This window comes from Amphiura filiformis, chromosome 17 (assembly GCF_039555335.1).
Source record: "Amphiura filiformis chromosome 17, Afil_fr2py, whole genome shotgun sequence".
In the NCBI taxonomy this organism is placed as follows: domain Eukaryota; kingdom Metazoa; phylum Echinodermata; class Ophiuroidea; order Amphilepidida; family Amphiuridae; genus Amphiura; species Amphiura filiformis.
Window position 1 is genome coordinate 2090550 of NC_092644.1, and position 22193 is coordinate 2112742.

The 22193-nt window shown below is 39.7% G+C and overlaps 1 protein-coding gene across 1 annotated transcript in view; it reads left to right on the forward strand.

The window, feature by feature from the left end:
• Positions 1-22193, forward strand: part of LOC140138311 (uncharacterized) — a 54426-nt gene that overhangs the window by 13340 nt on the left and 18893 nt on the right. Inside the window, exons 10-26 of the mRNA XM_072160222.1 lie at positions 113-361; positions 826-1086; positions 1589-1849; positions 2298-2549; positions 2773-3021; positions 4695-4943; positions 5530-5778; positions 7014-7262; positions 9498-9746; positions 10891-11142; positions 11742-11990; positions 13195-13443; positions 18767-19015; positions 19330-19581; positions 20451-20699; positions 21080-21328; positions 21885-22136. Coding sequence (XP_072016323.1) covers positions 113-361; positions 826-1086; positions 1589-1849; positions 2298-2549; positions 2773-3021; positions 4695-4943; positions 5530-5778; positions 7014-7262; positions 9498-9746; positions 10891-11142; positions 11742-11990; positions 13195-13443; positions 18767-19015; positions 19330-19581; positions 20451-20699; positions 21080-21328; positions 21885-22136 — 4269 coding nt within the window. The remainder of the gene's footprint in view (positions 1-112; positions 362-825; positions 1087-1588; positions 1850-2297; positions 2550-2772; positions 3022-4694; positions 4944-5529; positions 5779-7013; positions 7263-9497; positions 9747-10890; positions 11143-11741; positions 11991-13194; positions 13444-18766; positions 19016-19329; positions 19582-20450; positions 20700-21079; positions 21329-21884; positions 22137-22193) is intronic.

The following is a 22193-nucleotide window of genomic DNA, read 5'->3' on the forward strand; positions in this document are numbered from 1 at the left end:
ACTATGGTATTGGAACCCGATCATTCAATCCATTTCCAGAATCGCTTGTTGAAACCATCAGTCGCCATATTTCATGCTTGATATTACTTTACTCATTCCATATATATTACAGTTGATGATCAGCCTCCAGTCATTCAAAACTGCGAGGATGTTGCAGCTACTGTTGGTCTTAATATTGGCGGTGTCGTCGTCACATGGATAGAGCCAACTGCCACAGATAACTCCGGCACAGTGAATTTGATTTCAAGATCTCGTCAACCAGGACAATTCTTTGTTGTTGGAACTACCTCCGTTACCTACCGATTCCAGGATGGATCTGGCAATGTTGCTACTTGCACCTTTGATGTGACTGTAACCGAAGGCGAGTAAATTTTACTTCTAATATGCCATTTCTAGTTATAAACGTTGAATCAAGGCCAATCTTATTGACAGAAAGTTTGACAACAACTTCATTTATATAGCACGTTGCAAATATGGAGCTTCGCAGAAAATTAGAAATTATATAGTACTATGGCTTCAATTCTAATTTTATTTTACAACTAAGATATATTTTAAGATACTAGATAAAAGCAATGTGTATTGCCGTGATAATAGAAAACCATGTCAAGTTACAACCATGTGGTGCCGACTCGAGACTCCATAGTGCTAATGCAGCGCCAACTACAAATTGGGGGTTAAATCTGGCTCCAATATGGCCAGTCACCAGCGACTCCATTTTCATTCATTTCTCACTCTTGCAGCTAGATTGAAGAGCATTGCAAAAAATGTTTTGGGAGATAAATTTTAATGTTATGCCAATTCTCTTACTCCATTATAACATTACAGTTGGTACTCCAGTTGATGACGAGCCTCCAATCATTCAAAACTGTGAGGATGTTGCAGCTACTGTTGGTCTTAATATTGGTGGTGTTGTGGTCACATGGGTAGAGCCAACTGCCACCGATAACTCCGGCATAGTGAATTTGGTTTCAAGATCTCGTCAACCAGGACAATTCTTTGTTGTTGGAACTACCCCTGTTACCTACCGATTCCAGGATGGCTCTGGCAATGTTGCTACTTGCACCTTTGATGTGACTGTAACTGAAGGCAAGTTAATTTTTATTTCTAATATGCAATTTCTAGCTATAAGCGTTGAATCAAGGCCAATCTTATTGAATGAAGGCTTGACAACAAAAGTGAATTTATACAGCACCTTGTGAACGCCAGTTACCCCAAAAAAGCTTGACAACAAGTAGCACTTTGCAAATATGGAGCTTTGCAGAAAATTAGAAATTATAAGCAACACTAAATTATACATGAGATTAGTACTATGGCTTAAATTATAATACTAGATAAAAAGCAATGAGCATTGCCCTGATAATAGAAAACCATGTGGTGCAGACTCGAGACTCCATAGTGCCAGTGCAGTGCCCACTACAAATCAAGGGTCAAATCTGGCTCCAATACAGCCAGTCACCAGCGCCTCCATGATCACTCATTTCTCACTCTTGCAGCTAGATTGAAGAGCATTGCAAAAACACCGAAATGGTTTGGAGATAAATTTTCATGTGATGCTAATTCTCTTACTCCATTACAATGTATATTACAGTTGGTACTCCAATTGATGACGAGCCTCCAGTCATTCAAAACTGTGAGGATGTTGCAGCTACTGTTGGTCTTAATATTGGTGGTGTCGTCGTCACATGGATAGAGCCAACTGCCACAGATAACTCCGGCATAGTGAATTTGATTTCAAGATCTCGGCAACCAGGACAATTCTATGTTGTTGGAACTACCTCTGTTACCTACCGATTCCAAGATGGCTCTGGCAATGTTGCTACTTGCACCTTTAATGTGATTGTAACTGAAGGCAAGTTAATTTTTACTTCCAATATGCAATTTCTAGTTATATAGCACCTTGTGATCTACCGTAAAACCTCGTCTACAAGCATATATAGCGTTTTTGATGAAAGCTCAATTAATATGAAACAAGCGTGATTATGCCAATACAATAGATTGGTCTTACAATAACACTTAATTGTATATGCTTGGATCTGTAATTTATTTGCTCAAAATCCATAATGGGGCCTGGATTAATGGAACTTTCATCAGAAGCGCTCTATATGCTTGTAGACGAGGTTTTACGGTATTCCAACTTCGATGATGCCTCCGTCACTTTCAAAAGAGGTGTTAAGAGCGATTTTGTTAGCAGGTATGAGGTACTGTATGGTGACCATTCCAATCCATTTCCGGAATCACTCGAAACCAGCGGTCACCATTTCATGTGAAACAACTTTTCCTACTCCATTATATTACAGTTGATGACCAGCTTCCAGTCATTCAGAACTGCGAGGATGTTGCTGCCACTGTTGGTCCAAATCTTGGTGGGGTCGTAGTCACATGGATAGAGCCAACTGCCACAGATAACTCTGGCACAGTAAATTTGGTTTCAAGATCTCGTCAACCAGGACAATTCTTTGTTGTTGGAACTACCTCTGTTACCTACCAATTCCAGGATGGACCTGGCAATGTCGCTACTTGCACCTTTGATGTGGTTGTGACTGAAGAAGGTAAGGGGGAATTTTTACTTTTTTTACTGGGTCTTTATACATTTTGGGAAATGTGGCTGCCGAGGTCACTTTGAATCTGGATGGTCGAACAGTCAAAACAATGTCGGCAGGACTATGGTATTGGAAGCCGATCATTCAATCCATTTCCAGAATCGCTTGTTGAAACCATCAGTCGCCATATTTCATGCTTGATATTACTTTCCTCATTCCATATATATTACAGTTGATGATCAGCCTCCAGTCATTCAAAACTGTGAGAATGTTGCAGCTACTGTTGGTCTTAATATTGGCGGTGTTGTCGTCACATGGATAGAGCCAACTGCCACCGATAACTCCGGCACAGTGAATTTGGTTTCAAGATCTCGTCAACCAGGACAATTCTTTGTTGTTGGAACAACCCCTGTTACCTACCGATTCCAGGATGGATCTGGCAATGTTGCTACTTGCACCTTTGATGTGATTGTAACTGAAGGTGAGTTATTTTTTTACTTCCAATATGCAATTCTAGCTATATGCATTGAATCTAGGCCAATCTGAATGACTCGAGGGCTTAACAACAAAACTACATTTATATAGCACCTTGCGAGCACCTGTTACCAAAAAAAAAAATTGACAGATTATTATCTATACGCCTTAGAAGTGACGTCATAATCGGATTAACTACCATAGCAATAGATGAATTCAAGTTTTGAATAGACTGCTCTGCACTACAAGCAGATTGCACTAATCACCTGTGTATGTCAGCAAACATAGATTGAATACAATACCGCTCTTTTCAAAGATAATTACCTTACAGGTGTGAGTGATCAGCATTTCTTTGACATCTATGGTTCAATGCATCGGTATACCACATGAACATTGTAGTGCAGGGCGGTATAGTCAAAATTGTATATCTATATATTGCCATGTCACTTCTACAGCATATTCCAACTTCAATGAGACTGGTGCCCTGTTCATTTCTCAGCAAACAAGGCTGTATTAATTGCAGATTCATTTGTTCCATTGCATTCATACACACAAACCTGACAGTGGATATAATTTGAATAAGATGTCACCGTAGCTGGAACATATATAATAATACTATAGCTCAAATTACAATTCGGGCAGGAGAATTCAGGCAATTTTGTTGTCCAAATTTACACATTGCATTTTTCAGCCCGTTTTGTGCCTTTTTTTTTAAGGCTAATTTCACACTTTTTCAGGCAATTTTCAAAAGCCATAATCATGCATGACAATTTTATTTTACAACAAGATATATTAAGATACTACATGTAGGTAAAAAGCAATATGCCCTGATAATGTGGTTTTAACTCGAGACTCCATGGTGCCAGTGCAGCGCCCACTACAAATCAAGTGTCGAGTCTGGCTCCAATACTGCCAGTCGCCTGTACCTGAACACGATCCCTCATTTCCATCACTCTTGTAGCAAAATTAATTTCTCCAAATGGATGTGGTTTTACTTGATCATATCAATGTTGCTTTAATGCAGACAATTTGGAAATGTAAATTTGGTAAAATTGCCCATCTTTATGCACCATATTTTATGACATGGCTCCAGCTTTGTAAAAAGGTGAGTCAGGGTGCTCGGCAGTGTTGCCAAAACTTTTCAGCGTCAAAGCGCGGCGCATTGACTTCGCCAGGTCATGATAAGGTTTCTCAAGTAGCCCAATTTTTAAGCTTCCAAAAAAGCGCCCAATACCAGATATTTGGCCGTATTTACTCTTATTTAGAACGCAAAACACCCAATTGGGCGGAAAACCACTTGACTTAGAAACTTCCGGTACTTACTGGGAAGTTACTGACCGATCAATAAATGGTCACAAAACCCATTGTAATTTCAATTTGGAGCTTCAAAGACTCAAAACCTTTATAAATCGGCTAAATTGAAAGGAAAATACATCAAATTAGTGCCGCTGACCTGAGACTGGCAAAAGTAGCCCAATTTTAGACAAGTAGCGGCATGCTTTTTTGAGTAGCGGCAAGTGATCGCCAAGTAGCCCAATTGTGCGCCTAAGACGCGGCGTTGGCATCACTGGTGCTCGGCAGGACTGTGTACTTGAAGCTGATCATTCAGTGTCCATAATCACATGTTGATACAATCAGTCGCCATATTTCATGTGTGATACCGTTTTCTTATTCCATTAGTTGATGACCAGCCCCCAGTCATTCAAAATTGCGAGGATGTTGCAGCTACTGTTGGTCTTAATATTGGTGGTATTGTGGTCACCTGGGTAGAGCCAACTGCCACCGATAACTCCGGCACAGTGAATTTGATTTCAAGATCTCGTCAACCAGGACAATTCTTTGTTGTTGGAACTACCTCTGTCACCTACCGATTCCAGGATGGATCTGGCAATGTCGCTACTTGCACCTTTGCTGTGACTGTGACTGATGGTGAGTGAATTTTTACTTGTACAGTATCTAGCTATAAGCATTGGATTAAGGTCATTTTTGTTGGACTAAGTGCTCAATAACAACTGCATTAACATAGCACCTTGCAAATACCTTGAGGCGCTCGAAGTAAAACCTAGATGTGATATTACTACTACAGCTAAATTTTACAACCACAAGATATACTGGATAAAAAAGCATTGCCTTGATAATAGAGAACCCAACTCGAGACTCGGTATATAATTTGGTTCACCTCAAAGTAGTCACATGCATGCATATTTCGCTCGCCGCAGTCTCAAATAGCACGCAAACCTGAGTGGGGGTGCATGCGTACAGGGACGGTTTGTCGGCACACTTACGGCGCATCCGTGAAAAAGCATTGATGTCGGTACCAAACTTAAGGTGAACCCAATTTATAGTGCCAGCGCAGCACCAACTACAAGTTGCGCTGTTTCTCTTGCATTGCACATTATCAAGGAACAGGAATAAATACTTGGATCATGCTTTAAAGCCATTTGTTCCACACCAACGCCCTCACTTTTTTTTCCCGAATTTCTACTTGCTAATGACCATTCCATTCATATTACAGTTGATAATGAACTTCCAGCAATTCAAAACTGTGAGGATGTTGAAGCTACTGTTGGTCTAAATGTTGGTGGTGGTGTTGTAACATGGGTAGAGCCAACTGCCACAGATGCTTCTGGCACAGTGAATTTGATTTCAAGGACTCGACAACCAGGACAATTCTTTGTTGTTGGAAGTACCTCTGTTACCTACCGATTCCAGGATGGATCTGGCAATGTTGCTACTTGCACCTTTGATGTGATTGTGACTGAAGGTAAGGATGAATTATTAGTTCAATATGCAGATTCTACAATCCCGGTCATAATTGTTCGAACACTTTAACATGGGTACCTCAAATATGCCCCCCATTCTCCCTGATCAATGTTGTTGGTTGTTTTTTTTGGTCATGCGCCCCTAAATCGAACATTGATTGGTGGGGCAGGTGGAAGGTTGTAGTAGTAGGAAATGGTTCAGACTTCACGTCAAAGAAAGCGAAATTTTAATATGTCAAGTATATCAGAAATACGGTCTCAAACAGTCCTACTTTGACACAAGTGTTCGAACGACTTATGTCCGGGATTGTAGCTATAAATAAGCACTGAATTGGGGTCATGTTTCTTGAACCGAGTAGAATTTTGCTTTCCAAATTTATGATTGAAGAGCATTGTTACACTCAGCACTGAAACAATTCAGAAATTTTTATGTTATCAAAATAAGTTTTACTTTATGGTATCAACATTGATTTTTAAATTAGATATTGCTTTAAAATGCAGACATTTTTGAAATGTTAATTTTGTAAAATTACAATTTTTGTAAAAATCTTTATACACCAAACATTTTGAGATGCTCCAACATTGAGGAAATGTGGCTACAGGTCAACTGAATACCTGAGTGGAAGAAGGGCCCAACTCATCAATAGTTTTAAAGACGGAATGTTTTTATCTTCCTCACCTCACCTTGCCTCGCCAGGCTTTGTTGGACGTAGCCCTCTTCATCTTCATAACTCCACTGTTCTGTCCATGTAGGTCCCATGTAGGCAGTAATGTCATCACACCACCTCTTCTGTCTTCCTCTTGATCTTTTCCCTGTTCTTGGTTGCCATTCTGCAAGTGGTTTGGTCCATCCGTTTTCTTCCCTTTTCACATTGAGTTCCACCATAATGATCATCAGGGGACCTTTAATACATGAACATAGAGTATTACATGTATTCCAAGTTGTAAATGACGTTTCCATGGCAACGGTACAGGTCTTAATACAATATTTGTGGAAGAAGGGCTCAACTCTGTGGAAGACGATTTAGGGAGTGAATTTTGGCTCATCTTTCACACACAAGGAAGAACAGTCTGTGGCAATAAACTCATTTTTGTTGGGCCCTTCCAGGTCTTGGGTATACAATTTGAACCTGGGTGGCCGAACGGTCCAAACATTGTCAACACTAAGCCAATCATTTCCAGAATCGCTTGTTTGAACCTTTCATTGTGTGACACTAATTGTCTTATTCCATTACAGTTGATGATCAGCCTCCAGTCATTCAAAACTGCGAGGATGTTGCAGCTACTGTTGGTCTTAATATTGGCGGTGTCGTGGTCACATGGGTGGAGCCGATTGCAACTGATACCTCTGGCACAGTGAATTTGCAATCGAGAACTCGTCAACCAGGACAATTCTTTGTTGTTGGCTCCACGCCCGTTACCTATCGGTTTGTCGATTCATCTGGGAATGTCGCTACTTGCAACTTCAATGTCATTGTTACAGAGTGTAAGTACCATCATGTTAAGGTTGGTCTGAACCCTGGAATTATGAAAAATTTTCTGGCCTCATAACTGCAAAATTGTTGCTCTAAAATATATAAAAGTATACATATTTAGAATGGCAGAGACTTGATAAGTTAATCTGTGAGGTCAAATTTGGGTCAAAATGCTCATTTTGGCCCAACTTCGAGAAATTTGCACCAAAAATGGTCAAAAAATGCCGAATTTTCAAAAAAGCCATATTTTCGCCCAAATTTCAAATATTTTTGGGGAAGTTGGTCAAAATTCAAGAAAACTGCTCCTAGATATTTTTATCTAGTTTTTAAAAATTAATAAAAATTTAGGCCCAAATTTTTTTTTTACGTTTTACGAAAAAGAAGTGGGCCAAAAACAATTAATTTTGGGATTTTGGGCCAAAAATGGCATTTTGGCCCTAATTTGACCTCACAGATGCCATTCTAAATATGTATACTTTTATATACTTTAGACCAACAATTTAGCAGTTATGAGCAGGGGCGTAGCAAGAGCATCAGGGGCCCATGGACAAGGAGCAGTCTTGCGGGCCCTTTTAACCAGTCGGATTTAGCCTACCTTATGGGGCCCTGGGCCAGGCCAAAATTTGGAGGCCCCAAACTCACGTGCCGAGGAAGGCATGTGCACTCAAGTCAGTGGCCAAGTTTGTGTTTAAATATAGGGGGACTAACATATTTTTTGCTATTTTAATGCGCGCAAAGCGCGGAAAAGTTTACAATTTTGCCCTATTTTGACCAAAAAACATGCTGTTATTGGGGTGAAAAGAAAGATGCATATGGCAATTTTGGGGCCCCAAAAATTTGAGGGCCCAAAATTGCCCTGGATCCGAGCACATCTGGCCCAATGGTATAAAAATCCGGCTCTGCTCTCCATTATCAGCCCTTATTTAATTTTCGCTTTTGTGCTCGGGCCCCTAAACCCTCGGGCCCACCCTGTCCCGCCGCTTGCTACGCGCCTGGTTATGAGGCCTGAAAGTTTACATAATTCCAGGTTCAGACCAACCTTAAGTAGGGTTGTGTGCAACAAGGTATACATCTCTCAAATATAAACTGAGCTCAAAAAGAAACTTATAATTTTTTACCACTTGTGAATCACAAGGTCATATCATAAAATACTGTCAATCAAAATGAACCAAAATTACACACAGGATTACCTTAATACTCTACTCAAAACACATGTCAGTAACCAAGCAGTTGTCCAACTGACACAACAGCAAAATGCACTGTCATGGGACAGCTTCCTGAACTTCCTTCACTTTCACAGCCCAACATTTGGCACCCAGGACAAAAAATCTGTGAGAATGCACACAAGATCCTTGCACAGATGATAAAACGGTGCTGCTTTCTGCTTTTCATACTTTTTTCATGAAACCGGGCTTGGCTGTGAATGTGGTCCAGGAAGCTGTCCCATGTCAGTGCATTTTGTTGTGACAGTTGATAACTGCTTGATTACTGACATGTGTTAAGAGTGAAATATTGAAGTAAATCTGTGTAATTTTAGTTCAATTTGGTGGACAGGATTTCAAGATATGACCTTGTGAAAAATTATAAGTTTCTTTTTGAGCTCAGTTTAGTACAATACAACGTCCAGGTCATTTGGGTGGGAGAATGGGTCTTTGGCACAAATAGGAATTGTATAACAAAGAATTTTTGGCTAGGCATTTTACACCAAATTAATTGCCACAATCTTCAGTTTGCTATAAAGCAATTTAACTTGGGATCTTTGGCCTGTGATCTCTGGGTATAAAATAATACTGCCAATTTATAGCAAATAAGATTGGGTTAGTGCTTAGTGAAGGGTTAAATAGAGATGGTCTTGAGACATCCTTCCAAGGTTTTTTTGCTTCCTAGAATATGAAAAGAAAGTGACGCATTACGCTTTGTTACCTGGAGAGATTTGATCATGTCTCACCTTCTTTTTCAACCAAATCGACGGTAATAACTCTTGTGGGGGATCAACATTTAACCACAAATTGCCTAATGCAAAACTCACTTCCTTGGAACCAAATATCACACAAGGTCATTTTTATGTAACTCATTGACCCATTTGTGTTGTATGCTGCCTCTAGCTATGATGACATTCTTGTGATCTGGTCAACTCATTGACGGATACGAACCTCGTGAGGGAATTCAATTTTTGATCAATTTTCTCATGGTAGTGAAATGTAATGGGTAAACCTTTGGATAATTGAATTATGTTTTCCCTACAGTGGATGATGAATCCCCAACAGTGGTCTGCATTGATGATATCTCGCGAACAATTTCTCTTGGATCCGGTGGCACCACCATCACATGGAATGAGCCTTCTGCTACTGACAATTCTGGCACAGCAACCATCAGCTCCAGATCTCATGCACCAGGAGCATTCTTCAACACCGGCTCTACACAAGTTACTTACGTTTTTGCTGATCCGTCTGGCAACAGTGCAGATTGTATCTTCCGTATCACTATTCAAGAAGGTAAGCCAGAATTTGAACACGGTAGGGGCATAATATAGCATTTTTGAAATTTTAAAAATGTTAAGGTTAAAAATGGACAAGTTTTGCAGATTTCCAACCAATGGCATTTTCCTAGAGATTTGTCATATCGTCAGCCTGCTACACTAATTGCCCAAGTCTTTTTTGTAATATTCAGAACAAAGAACAAAATGTGGTTCCAAGCATGCATCAGTTACGTGATTACCCTAATTTATTTCATTTGTGTCGGTATCATTTCTTGCAGAGATTGGTGAATAAATGTTTAAATGCATGCTTGAACCATATTTAGTACTTTGTTCTCAAAATTACAAAAATTGACTTGGGCAATTGGCGTAGCAGGCTGACGATATGTGGCACATAGCACATTTCCTGAAGTTTATATAACCATTTCTAAATAAGGTTGTGTGCTTTTGAAAGCAGAAGAAAAAAATTGTGAGCATTAAATGCATTGCATATTTTTACCAATTGCCATGGCATTTAGTGCACCAAATCACACTACACTTGCCTTCCTGTGGCATTGTAGTGTGCACACCAGTAAATAGCTCCCATTAACTTTCTGTACAAACAGGGTCCAGGAAAACATCATTTTCTTGACTCCAGAGCGACTCAGTTATTCAAAACTTACCCTTTCTGAAAGTCAAAGGTCAGATGAAGTCATCTATTGTAGAAATTATATACGGAGTCCAGCATTTTTTTCCAGAAAAATGCCGTCTAGATCACCCTATAGCCCATACAGCGTGCGCCACCTAACAGAGAGCTCGGGGTTTCTGAAATGTAACACATTTTGAAAGTTTAGCCAAATTGTAATAAAAAGTCAGATCCTGCTCATTTTTCACAGACAATCTATTTCCCAGGCCTAAATAAGGATTAAATATGAATCAGGGCCTAATAGTTGGGTTTTAAGCCTTTTCGAATGGATTTAATTCAGTCGTATTGCACGTTTCCTCGTTTGAAACACTGATTTTTTTCTCCCAGGGTGTAGGAGACTTGTATTTACTGGTGTGCACTCTGTACTGTGCAATTGAAGAGATGCTTGCTGGATGTTCATCAAAATTGAGTTGAATGTACACCATGTAATTATATATTCAGCACTGTAAACATTGACAATGATCTCATTACGTTTCAGTTGATGATTTACCACCCGTTATCCAAAACTGCCCTCTTGACCTCAGCGAGACCACGCCTCTCGGATCTGGTGGACGAACCATCAACTGGGTTGCACCAACTGCAACTGATAACTCTGGCGCAGTCACATTGGCTAGGAGGTCAAATGCCCCAGGGTCATACTTTATAGTTGGCACTACCACCGTGACCTATAGATTTGTTGATGGATCTGGCAATGAAGCAGTCTGCAATTTTGATGTTGCCGTTATTGAAGGTATATATTACCAGTTTATATACTTGCAAGTTGCAAGCCACCTGGAATAAGCTCACCATGCCCAGTTAAATAGAACACCGAAATCTGCAGCTGGCAAACATTTCTTTACACAGCTTGGTCATTATTGAATAACCTGCACATTGCCATTCACAATGCCAACTCACTTTCATCAAGAAGGGCTGTCAAATCACATTTTATCCTCATTAATATGTGATGCGATCAAGCAAAATCAGTCTGAACTCGGAAATATTGATTTTGAGATACAGCCAAACAAAGGAAACATTTCCTTTTGTTTCCTCTTGTTTTGGAAACTCTTTAATCGCTCATATCTTTGATTCTGGTTGTTCAATGGGGTTTTCAGCAAATAGCAGCTTTGTAAATGCTTTATACTATTCTATAAGAAACTGAAAATGTAATATTTCCGAGTTCCGACTGATTTTGCTTGATCGCATCACATATGTTCTCATGCATTCTTCCCACTTAGCACAGTGCAGTTTATTTCATATTGCGCTGTGGTCTAAATAAAATGGCGCATTCACAATTTTGTTTTTAAAAACCTTGTTTGAAAATGTCACATTTGTACTGAACTTTCCCCTCAGTTGATGCCATTCCGCCGGTCATAGTCTGCGTCAATGACATAACTGAAACAACGGGATTGGGTTCATCTGGTGCAACGGTCACCTGGGACGAACCAACTGCCACAGACAACTCTGGCGTAGTTTCCTTGGCTTCAAGATCACGTCAATCAGGATCATTCTTCAACGTTGGCGACAGTGATGTAACCTACCAATATGTTGATGAATCTGGCAACTCTGCAACCTGCACCTTTACGGTTCATGTTATTGAAGGTAGGCTTGTCATACCATGGAAAATAAGCAAGATGTTTGGAAACATTCAGATGCAGTTAAAATGATCTTCTGCTGTTGAAACAGCTCAATAAATATTTGACCAAAACGTGCCTTTCAATTGAAAGTTTACAATTTTTAACATGATTTCATCGTCTCTATCCAATTACAACTGAAATTCAATCTTGCAATTTGGTGTTAATCTGTTATACATTTTGTATATCTTTCCCCGTCGCCCCTGTATGTTTGTTGTTCCTTGCTATGTTTGCTTAAAATTTGTAATGTCCCATGCATGGGAATTGAAAATAGAATGCGGTACTGTATTATATTCCAAGTGTTGTCATACAGCACACCCCATGTAGGTTATATAGGGTGCACAACTTCCCCCAAATGCTTTTTGAAATAAATCGAAAATTATGTAACATCATTGCGTTTGGTCAGAAGGATTCATTATGTAAAAAGTTTTAAAAGTTGCACCCGAGTCCATAGGAGTCAAACAATACAGTATGTTAGGCCTGTCCATGTGTTTGTAATGGAAAAAAACTTAATTTTGTGCTCAATTTTCGAATGGCATTATGCAAACTCCCATCTGACGAGCAATTTCTTTCACGGTACATTTTCATCCAGCAAACCTATTGCTCGACCCGACCGCCGAAGAAATTCGGGCAAGCGTGGCATTATTAAATGCGACTTTTCACATGTGATGAACTACTGGCGATGTGGTCTATTCTCACTGCAGACATATCCCTTCCATCTCGGCCATTTATCATTAAAAAGAAAAGAATTAAGTAGTCCTATTTGCCCATTGCACGGTTCTGCCATATGCAAGGAGAGCCTCGATCTGGCAGCATGCATGAATGGGAATTGAACCAGTCATAACATTGCGTAAAGTTATGTAATACTTCTTTTCATGTCTATTGCCAGTTCGAGGTTCTCCTCGCATATGGCGGAACCGTGCAATAGGCGAATAGTAGGACCTGTAGAATGGCATTTCACCCTACACTACTGAAATTTCATCTGTATGAAGTAGTTACGTTTAAGCTATATGCAATACATTTTTGAAGTTGCTGATTTAAAAGGCGAGCACGCTTGTGTATAGACCAAAAGAGGACTTCCCCGTCAGGTCTATATAACACTAATGCACTTATACCTTTGTGACGGTATGCCCCAATTTGTGATGCAATCCATTTTTTTCTTGCATTTGCAGTTGATAGCACACCTCCTACTATCCAGAACTGTGAGGATGTTACTGCTACTGTTGGTCTGAATATTGGTGGTGTTGTGGTCGCATACACAGAGCCAACTGCCATCGATAACTCCGGCACAGTGAATTTGGTTTCAAGATCTCGTCAACCAGGACAATTCTTTGTTGTTGGAAGTACCTCTGTCACCTACCGATTCCAGGATGCATCTGGCAATGTCGCTACTTGCACCTTTGATGTCCTTGTTACCGAGTGTAAGTAACATAATGTTGAGTAGGGATGTATTGTTACGGACCAGGGGTTTGGGGAAAAATTGCTAAAAGTCTGACTTGTGACGAAGTCCAACAAGATTCCCTGGCCGTGGGTAGCGTGGCCCAAAATGAAAGTATTAACAAGGGAAGACAAAGTGCTTAATTTCTACTCTTAACCTGGAGACTAAATAAATTCTCCCTAAACTAGGTTGTAAAGTTCAGTAATTTAATAATATTATTTGTGAATTGAAAAATATAAATATAAAAAATTCAATTTCCTTGGTACATAAATTGAACCACAGACACAATATTTGATGTTTGTACTGCACATAAAATAACGATCCAACATCTTTAATCAACACAAAAATAAATCTCCAATTAATCGGTTTACCCCTTGCTTTAAAACTTGTCAATAACAAAACTCTGACCACTCAATAAAACCAAAAATAATCCAGGGCTGATCGATAAATTGTACTGACCAACACTTTTCAAATCTTGATCATCAATTTTCAATAATCAATCAAAGCCAGCGATCGGAAAACCTTTCCAAAAATAGTGAACATTTAGTGATCAATCGGATTTTCTTTTTAAAATAAAAGCTTACAAAACCATTTTCCTTGTCAACCCAAATTTGCACCCAAGCTTTATTCATGACAATGATTATTGATTATTCAAATTGAATTGCGCAACTAAATTTTCCAACTACACACCAAAATTACCACAAAAATATTTGTATGTGCATCTGCGGATTGTGCAAATACAAAAAGTGCAAATCTTACCAAAAATATGGCATCAATAAATTCAGAATATCCAAATATACATTAATTTTCTGAATCCTGAATAAAGAAGCCACAGCATTTAAAATGCAGCAGACTTTTTTAAATTTGAGGCAAAGGCATCTGAATTTCTCGCAAAACGGCAACAATTTTACCACAATAGAATCGAGCAAAATCGAAAATATTAAATTTTCAGTTTCTTATAGGAGAGTAAAAAGCATTTAAAAAGCATTTTGCAGAAAACCCAAAATGAAACAAAAGGAAATACTAACTTTGTTTGGCTATATCGCAAATATATCCGATATATTTCCGAGTTCAGACCGATTTTGCATGATCGTATCACAATATAATTCCTCACACATCCCTGATAAATTTTTAAACATGGATAATAAATGGAGGGCCAGTTAGTCAGTGGAATAATTTTTAGGTATAAGACACTTGCCCAATTGTCACTAACCCCTCACGGAAATGTCCTCGCCTCCTCGAGCCACTTCCGGTCCTGCGGGACTCGAACCCACGACCCTGGGATTACGAGGTGAGCGCGCTAGCGTATAAACCAAAAGAGGACTCTCCTGTCGGGTCTATAACGCTAACGCACTTATACCTCGGTGACCTGCTCCCCCCTCCTCGTAAGGCGCGTCCTAGCGCCTCACTTCCTCTGTTTAAACTGGTCGTCTCGGATAGTGGTAGCAAACTGTTACGTGCCATGTACATCAGTTGAACCCAAAGATGTTAACACTCGACGAGTTCGTCATTATCTTGTGTGTACCTCCTTTCTCATCAGCACTCTGTCTGTCAGCTCCACTTCCCATTGGTAAATCTTGATGTTCCAAGTTCAATAAGCTACAGTTTATTTTAATACATTTTACAATCAATTTTATTTGAAAATAGTTGGCACCAATGATTTTAATAAAAAAAATAACCATCATTAATTTCATTTCCGTTTTTAAACATCAAACATTTTTATAAAAATAAATCTTTAAAAAAAAATCAGTACCTCCTGTTCCATTTCATATCCATTTAAAGTCCCCCCCCCCCAGAAAAAGTAGTGACTGTCATCTGATTATTAGTCATCAATGGCACTATTTTCAGCCTGATCAATTCACAAAGGTGTGCCAGGAAAAAAACCCAATGACAAGCATTACCAGGGACAATGAAAGGAACACAGGTGGTACAGGAGTCAAAGGAGAACCAGCCATGCATGCCCTGAAAGAGAAGTTGCATCATTTTATAATTGAGTTGGCAAAATAAACACAAAGACCCAATTCATGTTATGAACCGGTTTCCATCCATATTTATCCTACTGCATTGAAAAAAAAAAATGCACTTACATTTCAAGTCGCAAATAAATTTTGAGTGCAATTATGCTCGCAGCGATAAACTTTTTATCCAAGTGCAAATTGACTAATGCGCAATTTTTGATTTTGACAAACATTTTTGAAAACAGTGAAGCAATTTTATTTCACTGTAGAAAAGGTGAAAGCATGATTTAATCAATCCCACCGATGCCACCATTTACGTCACTAACCCCTCGCAGAAATATCCTGCACCTCCTCCAGCCACTTCTGGTCCTGCCGGGACTCGAACCCCCGACCCTGGGATTAAGAGGTGAGCGCGCTAGCATATAGACCAAAAGAGGACTTCCCCCGTCGGGTCTATAACACTAACGCACTTATACCTCCGCGACATAATAATCACGATATTGCGAATGCATTAGATGCTATTTCACGTTGCTTTTTATTAAAACACATTTTCTTGTGCAGGGAATTCACTCCTGCACCAAATTTTAAAATCCAAACAAATTTTTAAGCTTAACAACATGTGCATCCCCACTTCAGAGAAAACACTTCAGAATTAACCAGCTCTGGATTTGACCGCTTGGGTCAGAGTTTGCCGCTCTTGCATCCACGTTTCTCCCTCCCTGTTTGTGAAAGGGAAGTTCCACAGACTATTTTTTTTTTACATGAAAGGGACATTAGTCAATGCACTTGCTCACATATACATGTATATAAAAAATGAACTTGAACAACATGGCCAGGGAGTTTGGACACAAAATGAAATGAAATGGCCCCAACTGATCGGCACCAAGTTTTGGCAACCAATCGGAATTTGCTCTAAACAAAGGTTCCCGCCACAAAAATTGGGAAAACGACTTGACAAATGTCCCCTCTGCACCAAAACGTGTCGCCAACACGGATAAATATCACAAAGTACTAAATGCATGTATATACCTTTAAGAAAAAAACTTGCTATTTATTGCAAATCACAACATAAAACAAATTTGTAACAGATTACCATGATAATACTTTAGAAATTTGACAATAAAACGCAAATGAGAACACGTCTAACCTTATCCAAGTGTTCCTTTCCATTACATGGCAATGGAGTTCATATATCGATGACATAATCTCCACTCATCATCCAAGCTGACGAATCTGAAAGTATAGTAAAACCTTCACAGCTGAACCGACGCGATATTCATTTGCCGATCTGCAAGTACAGAATGTTTCTGGTGATAATGTTTTTTCACCTGAAGCCAAAATTGAAGATGTAGACGAATCCGTCTCAATGTTCATTAATTGGTTTGCAACTGGCGATATTTCTAGTGATAAAATTTCTTCACCCGACGCTACAACTGAAGACGGAGACTGATCCGTCTCAATGTTCATTAATTGGTTTGCAACAGATGTTTCTGGTGATCAAATTTCTTCACTCAATGCTACAACTGAAAATGGAGACTGATCTGTCTCAATGTTCATCAATTGATTTGCAACTGATGTTTCGACTCTTCACAATGCTACAACTGAAGACTGAGATGACTGATCCGTCTCGATGTTCATTAATTGGTTTGCAACTGGTGATGTTTGATCAAATTTCTTCTTCCGACGCTACAATGAAGACTGAAACGGATCTGTCTCAATGTTCATTAATTGATTTGTAACTGGTGATGTTTCTTCACACAATGCTACAACTGAAGACCGAGACTGACCGTCTCAATGTTCATTAATTGGTTTGCAACTGAGGTTTCTGATCAAATTTCTTCACCCGACGCTAGTGGTCGACTGATCCGTCTCGATGTTCATTGATTGATTTGCAACTGGTGACGTTTCTTCACACAATGCTACAACTGAAGACGGAGACTGACCTGTCTCAATGTTCATTAATTGGTTTGCAACTGATGTTTCTGGTGATAAAATTTCTTCACCCGACGCTAAAACTGAAAATGGAGACTGATCCGTCTCAATGTTCATTAATGGATTTGCAACTGGGGATGTTTCTATACACGACGCTGCAACTGAAGACGGAGACTGATCTATCTCAATGTTCATTAATTAATTTGCAACTGATGTTTCTGATGACAAAATTTCTTCACCCGACGCTACAACTGAAAACGGAGACTTGATCCGTCTCAAAGGGCTTTCTGTGGACTTTGTGTCGTATACCCTTTTTTGTCTCACTTGGGCTGCTTGCATGTTATTTCTGGCAACCTCAAAGGCAACTTCCAGCGTATATCTAATATTTAGGGCATAAGATGGACTCAATAGTTTCACCAGGGGGTGGAGCTATTGGAACATCCAATGGTAAAGAAATTTCCCTCCCAAAATTGGGGGACGCATCAGTTGATTCTTGCTTGCTTGCTTGCTTGCTCTTTAAGCCATAAGACCCAATCAGTTTGATACATAGCTAACGTGGCCGATTACCACCATTTATGACGTGGTTGAGTACGGTAGGCCGACTGGTATAAACTGGTTTGGAAACAAAGTCTATTTGGTGAAGTAATATTTATTTCTTCATACTGGTGTAGATACATATAAATAAACTGAATACAGAATGACCCATTGTGGTGTTGGCCCGATGAGTTTGAATGAGAGAGTGAGAACTCCCAGCACGTTACAGCTTTTATTACTGTTCCCCTATTCATAAACAAATATCCTTTGTCGATCAGAATCGATTGGAATGACTTGGCAATTTATCTGAAATATTACGATGTTTCTATTTCTTATTTCTCAAATAGCAAAAAGCAAACAAGAATATCCTACAAAAAGCATGGATCCCCCATCAACATTCTGCACTGTTACACATACATTGATACCATGGATGGTTTCTAAAGTCGCATTCATGCGCTCAACCAAGCCATCAGACTGTGGGTGATAAGCAGTAGTTCGCATCTTATCTATTGACAACAAGCGACATACTACTTGAAAAAGTGTGGTCTCAAAATTTGCTCCTTTATCACTATGCACCGTCAATGGTACTCCATAGCGACATAAATTGTAAGCGCTTGCGCAACGGTCTCGGCCTGTTGATCTGGAAACGGTATTGCCTCTACCCATTTGATAAAATATGACCACAATATATTTGTTACCATTATTAGACTGAGGCTAGCTATGTGTTCGAATTCGAAGGGTGCGCCAACCTGACCGTTACATTGGAGCTTGTCTTCATCTTCCCGTTGGCGGTTTGACAAGAAATTTATATCCCCTAAATAAGCAAGCCTTTACCAACGTATAGCACGATTTTAATTTATCATAAATCTTGTTTCTCAATAGTTGATGATGAAGCCCCACAAGTTTTCTGTATTGATGACATCTCGCGAACGATTCCTCTTGGATCTGGTGGCATCGAAATAACCTGGAACGAACCAATTGCTTCCGACAACTCTGGTACAGCAACCATCAGCTCCAGATCTCATGCACCAGGAGCATTCTTCAGCACCGGCTCTACACAGGTCGTCTACGTTTTTGCCGACCCATCTGGCAACAGTGCAAATTGTATCTTTGCCATCGATATTACAGAAGGTAAGATGACCATACCTATATTTAGCCAGCCTATCTTTACGCTACCAAGCTTTCGTTTGGTGTGAATTGGACAGCGCTTTATGGTGTTAGAAGGCGCCTCTTTGCCTCTCAGTATTAGGAACACATGCCCTTTCATTCTATATCATGCCTTGCACTTTCTCTACTTCAAAAAGAATCGATCAAACAATTTACAAATGGACTGGGAATCAAACCTGGGACCTCTTAGACTAAATAGAGTGAAAAATTACAGTAGAATCAATATAGTTTGCATTCTCAACTTGCATTTCCTTTTTTCCCTTGCAAAAAACCTGTAGTTGATGGACAACCACCTGTGGTCACTCAATGTGTTGATGACATCACCCAGGATATTCCACTCAACAGTGGTGGCATCCCGGTTACTTGGATTGAACCACTTGCCACCGACAACTCTGGCAGCGTAACCGTTGCATCTAGATCCCGTGCTCCAGGATCGTTCTTCAACACCGGCACTACTCAAGTCACCTACCGATTTGTTGACCCATCTGGCAATGCCGCAACTTGTTCTTTCAGGGTCTTTGTTCGTGAAGGTAAGATGGCCAAATAACTGGCATCCCTGTGGTCGAACAATTATCTGGGTATTACTAGAGCAGAGACTGCCTTTTGAGGAGAGCGAGAGCAATTGCTCTCTACTGCTCTCCTTAAATTTTTTTAAATCCGATATAGAAGAGTAATTTTTAGCTCTCCTTAGTTGACCATTCTTTCCTTGCATTCTATTGTAAATGCTCAACGTCTCTCCTTGAAGGCTCCAGAAGAGCTATTTTATGCTCTCCTGCAAATTCCAAAATTAAAGACGGTCCCTGCTAGAGTTCACGTCACTTTGCAGTCAAGTCGGCTCAAACAGCAAGGCATTTGACTTGGGTGTTTGGCCTCGGCATAGTCAGTTTGTTCGTGTCAAATAATTGAGCCGATTTTGAGGCAAGGAACTACTCATCTTGTTTACCCATACAAGAACTTGGATCCTTTTTTCAGTATTGTTTTTCTGTATTTAGACAATTTGTATCTTCAGAACTGATTTGGCGGCGTACGTTTTGCCAACATTGCTCAAAGTAGAATTTTTGACTCTTGAGCATTTTGAACAGGCACTGACATGGTTGTTAGCTTGGTCAACAAGCTGCAGATTTCACTCTTGGTGAAATCTAACGAAAAGGTGGATGCTATAGCATGAATTGACATGCAACCAACAATGCATCCCATTTGCCAACAGTTTTCACTGACCCTATATGCTTGTTAGATGTACTACAACCATGTCACTTGGTTGGATTTTGAGCAAATGGCGGCATCAACATTGGGGATGCAGACTGCCCAGTTCTGAACGACAGTAGCCGGCTCAATCTTGGGTATTGGGCAAGGTCTTTTAAAATTAGTATCAACTTGTTCAGTCATTTTTCCTCAACAGTTGATAGCACCATGCCTGAAATTTTCTGCCTTGAAGACCTCACCGAGGAAACCAACTTGGGCTCTCCCGGTACAACAGTTACCTGGATCGAACCAACTGCTATCGACAACTCTGGTGTGGTATCCTTGTCTTCACAATCGCACTCGCCAGGATCGTTTTTTATAGTTGGCGAAACGGACGTTACATACCGATTTGTTGATGCATCTGGCAACGAAGCCCAATGTACTTTTGTAGTAACTGTAATAGAAGGTATGTCATTACTTTTTTGATATTTTAAAATGAAATGTACCAAATAATGCTACAAGTGATGGGATGCTAGCAAGTTTTTGGGAAAATGACATTTGGTGGAAAGTCTTGAGGTAGTATCCAGACAATTGGAACAAAATTATATCGTTTGAAAAATGATTTAATGGCATTTTAGCCAGTCCTTAAACATGCTATAGTGATGCATCTTACTTTTTGATGTGGCAAATCTTAGAAGAGTCCGAAATGAGCACTAATTCATTGGTTCACAGCAAAGATCCAGATTGGAAGAAAGTTGACAAAACAGTAGTTATTGGAAACCCTAATGGATTCCCGCACCCTCTTGAAATGATCGCAATATTTTTTTCTGGAATTGTATTCAACAGTTGACCGAGACCCACCAAATGTTCAGTGTATCGACGATGTTACCCAAACCGTGGCCTTAAACATTGGTGCTGCTGAAGTCAACTGGAATGAGCCCACAGCTACAGATAACTCGGGCACCGCAAATCTTCAATCAAGAACCCGAAGACCAAGGACCTTCTTTGTGGTTGGCAACACTGAAGTCACCTACGTTTTTGTTGATCTATCTGGCAACACTGCCTCTTGCTCTTTCACCGTGCATGTTGTTGAAGGTAAGGACATAAAAAACCTTGGTGGAAATTGGTGTGAAATTGCATATGTTGAATCCTATGTTTATCAACATATCGTATGGGATTTCTCACTTAAGGTGATACTACACACCCTGATCAATTTTGCAACTAATTTTGCACTTTTCTCAAAAAATAACTACACACTGGTAACAAAAGTTATGTATAATATAGGGCCAAGGAATCGAATTGCCAACCTGAAATTTCAGTGATTCACGACAAGCGGTTCATTATATATGTTAAGAAATGAGGTACATTCTAGCGGTACCTCTTTTCTTATAAATAACGTACCGCTTGTCACTGAAATTTCAGTTGGTAACTAGATTCCTTGCCCCTATAATATACATAACATTTGTTAGCAGTGTTATTTTTTGAGAGAAATGCCAAAATTTTGCAAGGGCTGTAGTACCATCTTAAATATCAAAATTTACGAAGCTTTTAAGAAAATAATATTGAAACTTCCAATATTGTTAAATTAAGAGAATTCTCAGTGGCTTGTTGCTCGTAAACTACTTTGTTTCCTTTCTTTTCCATACTTAAGTTGATGATGAGCCACCCAGAGTCTTCTGTCTTGACGACATCACCAGCACGATTGCTCTTGGAACCGGTGGCACCACCATAACATGGCTCTCTCAACCATCTGCCACTGATAACTCGGGATCTGTTGAGATTGCCTCGCAATCGCATTCATCTGGAGACTTCTTTGTGACTGGAACAACTAGCGTCACTTACGTGTTCAGTGATCCAGCTGGAAACACTGCCAACTGTGTCTTTGCCGTTGTTGTTGAGGAAGGCAAGTTTTAACAAATATCTTCAAATTGACAAGGAGTAATGCAATAAAAAAACTCAA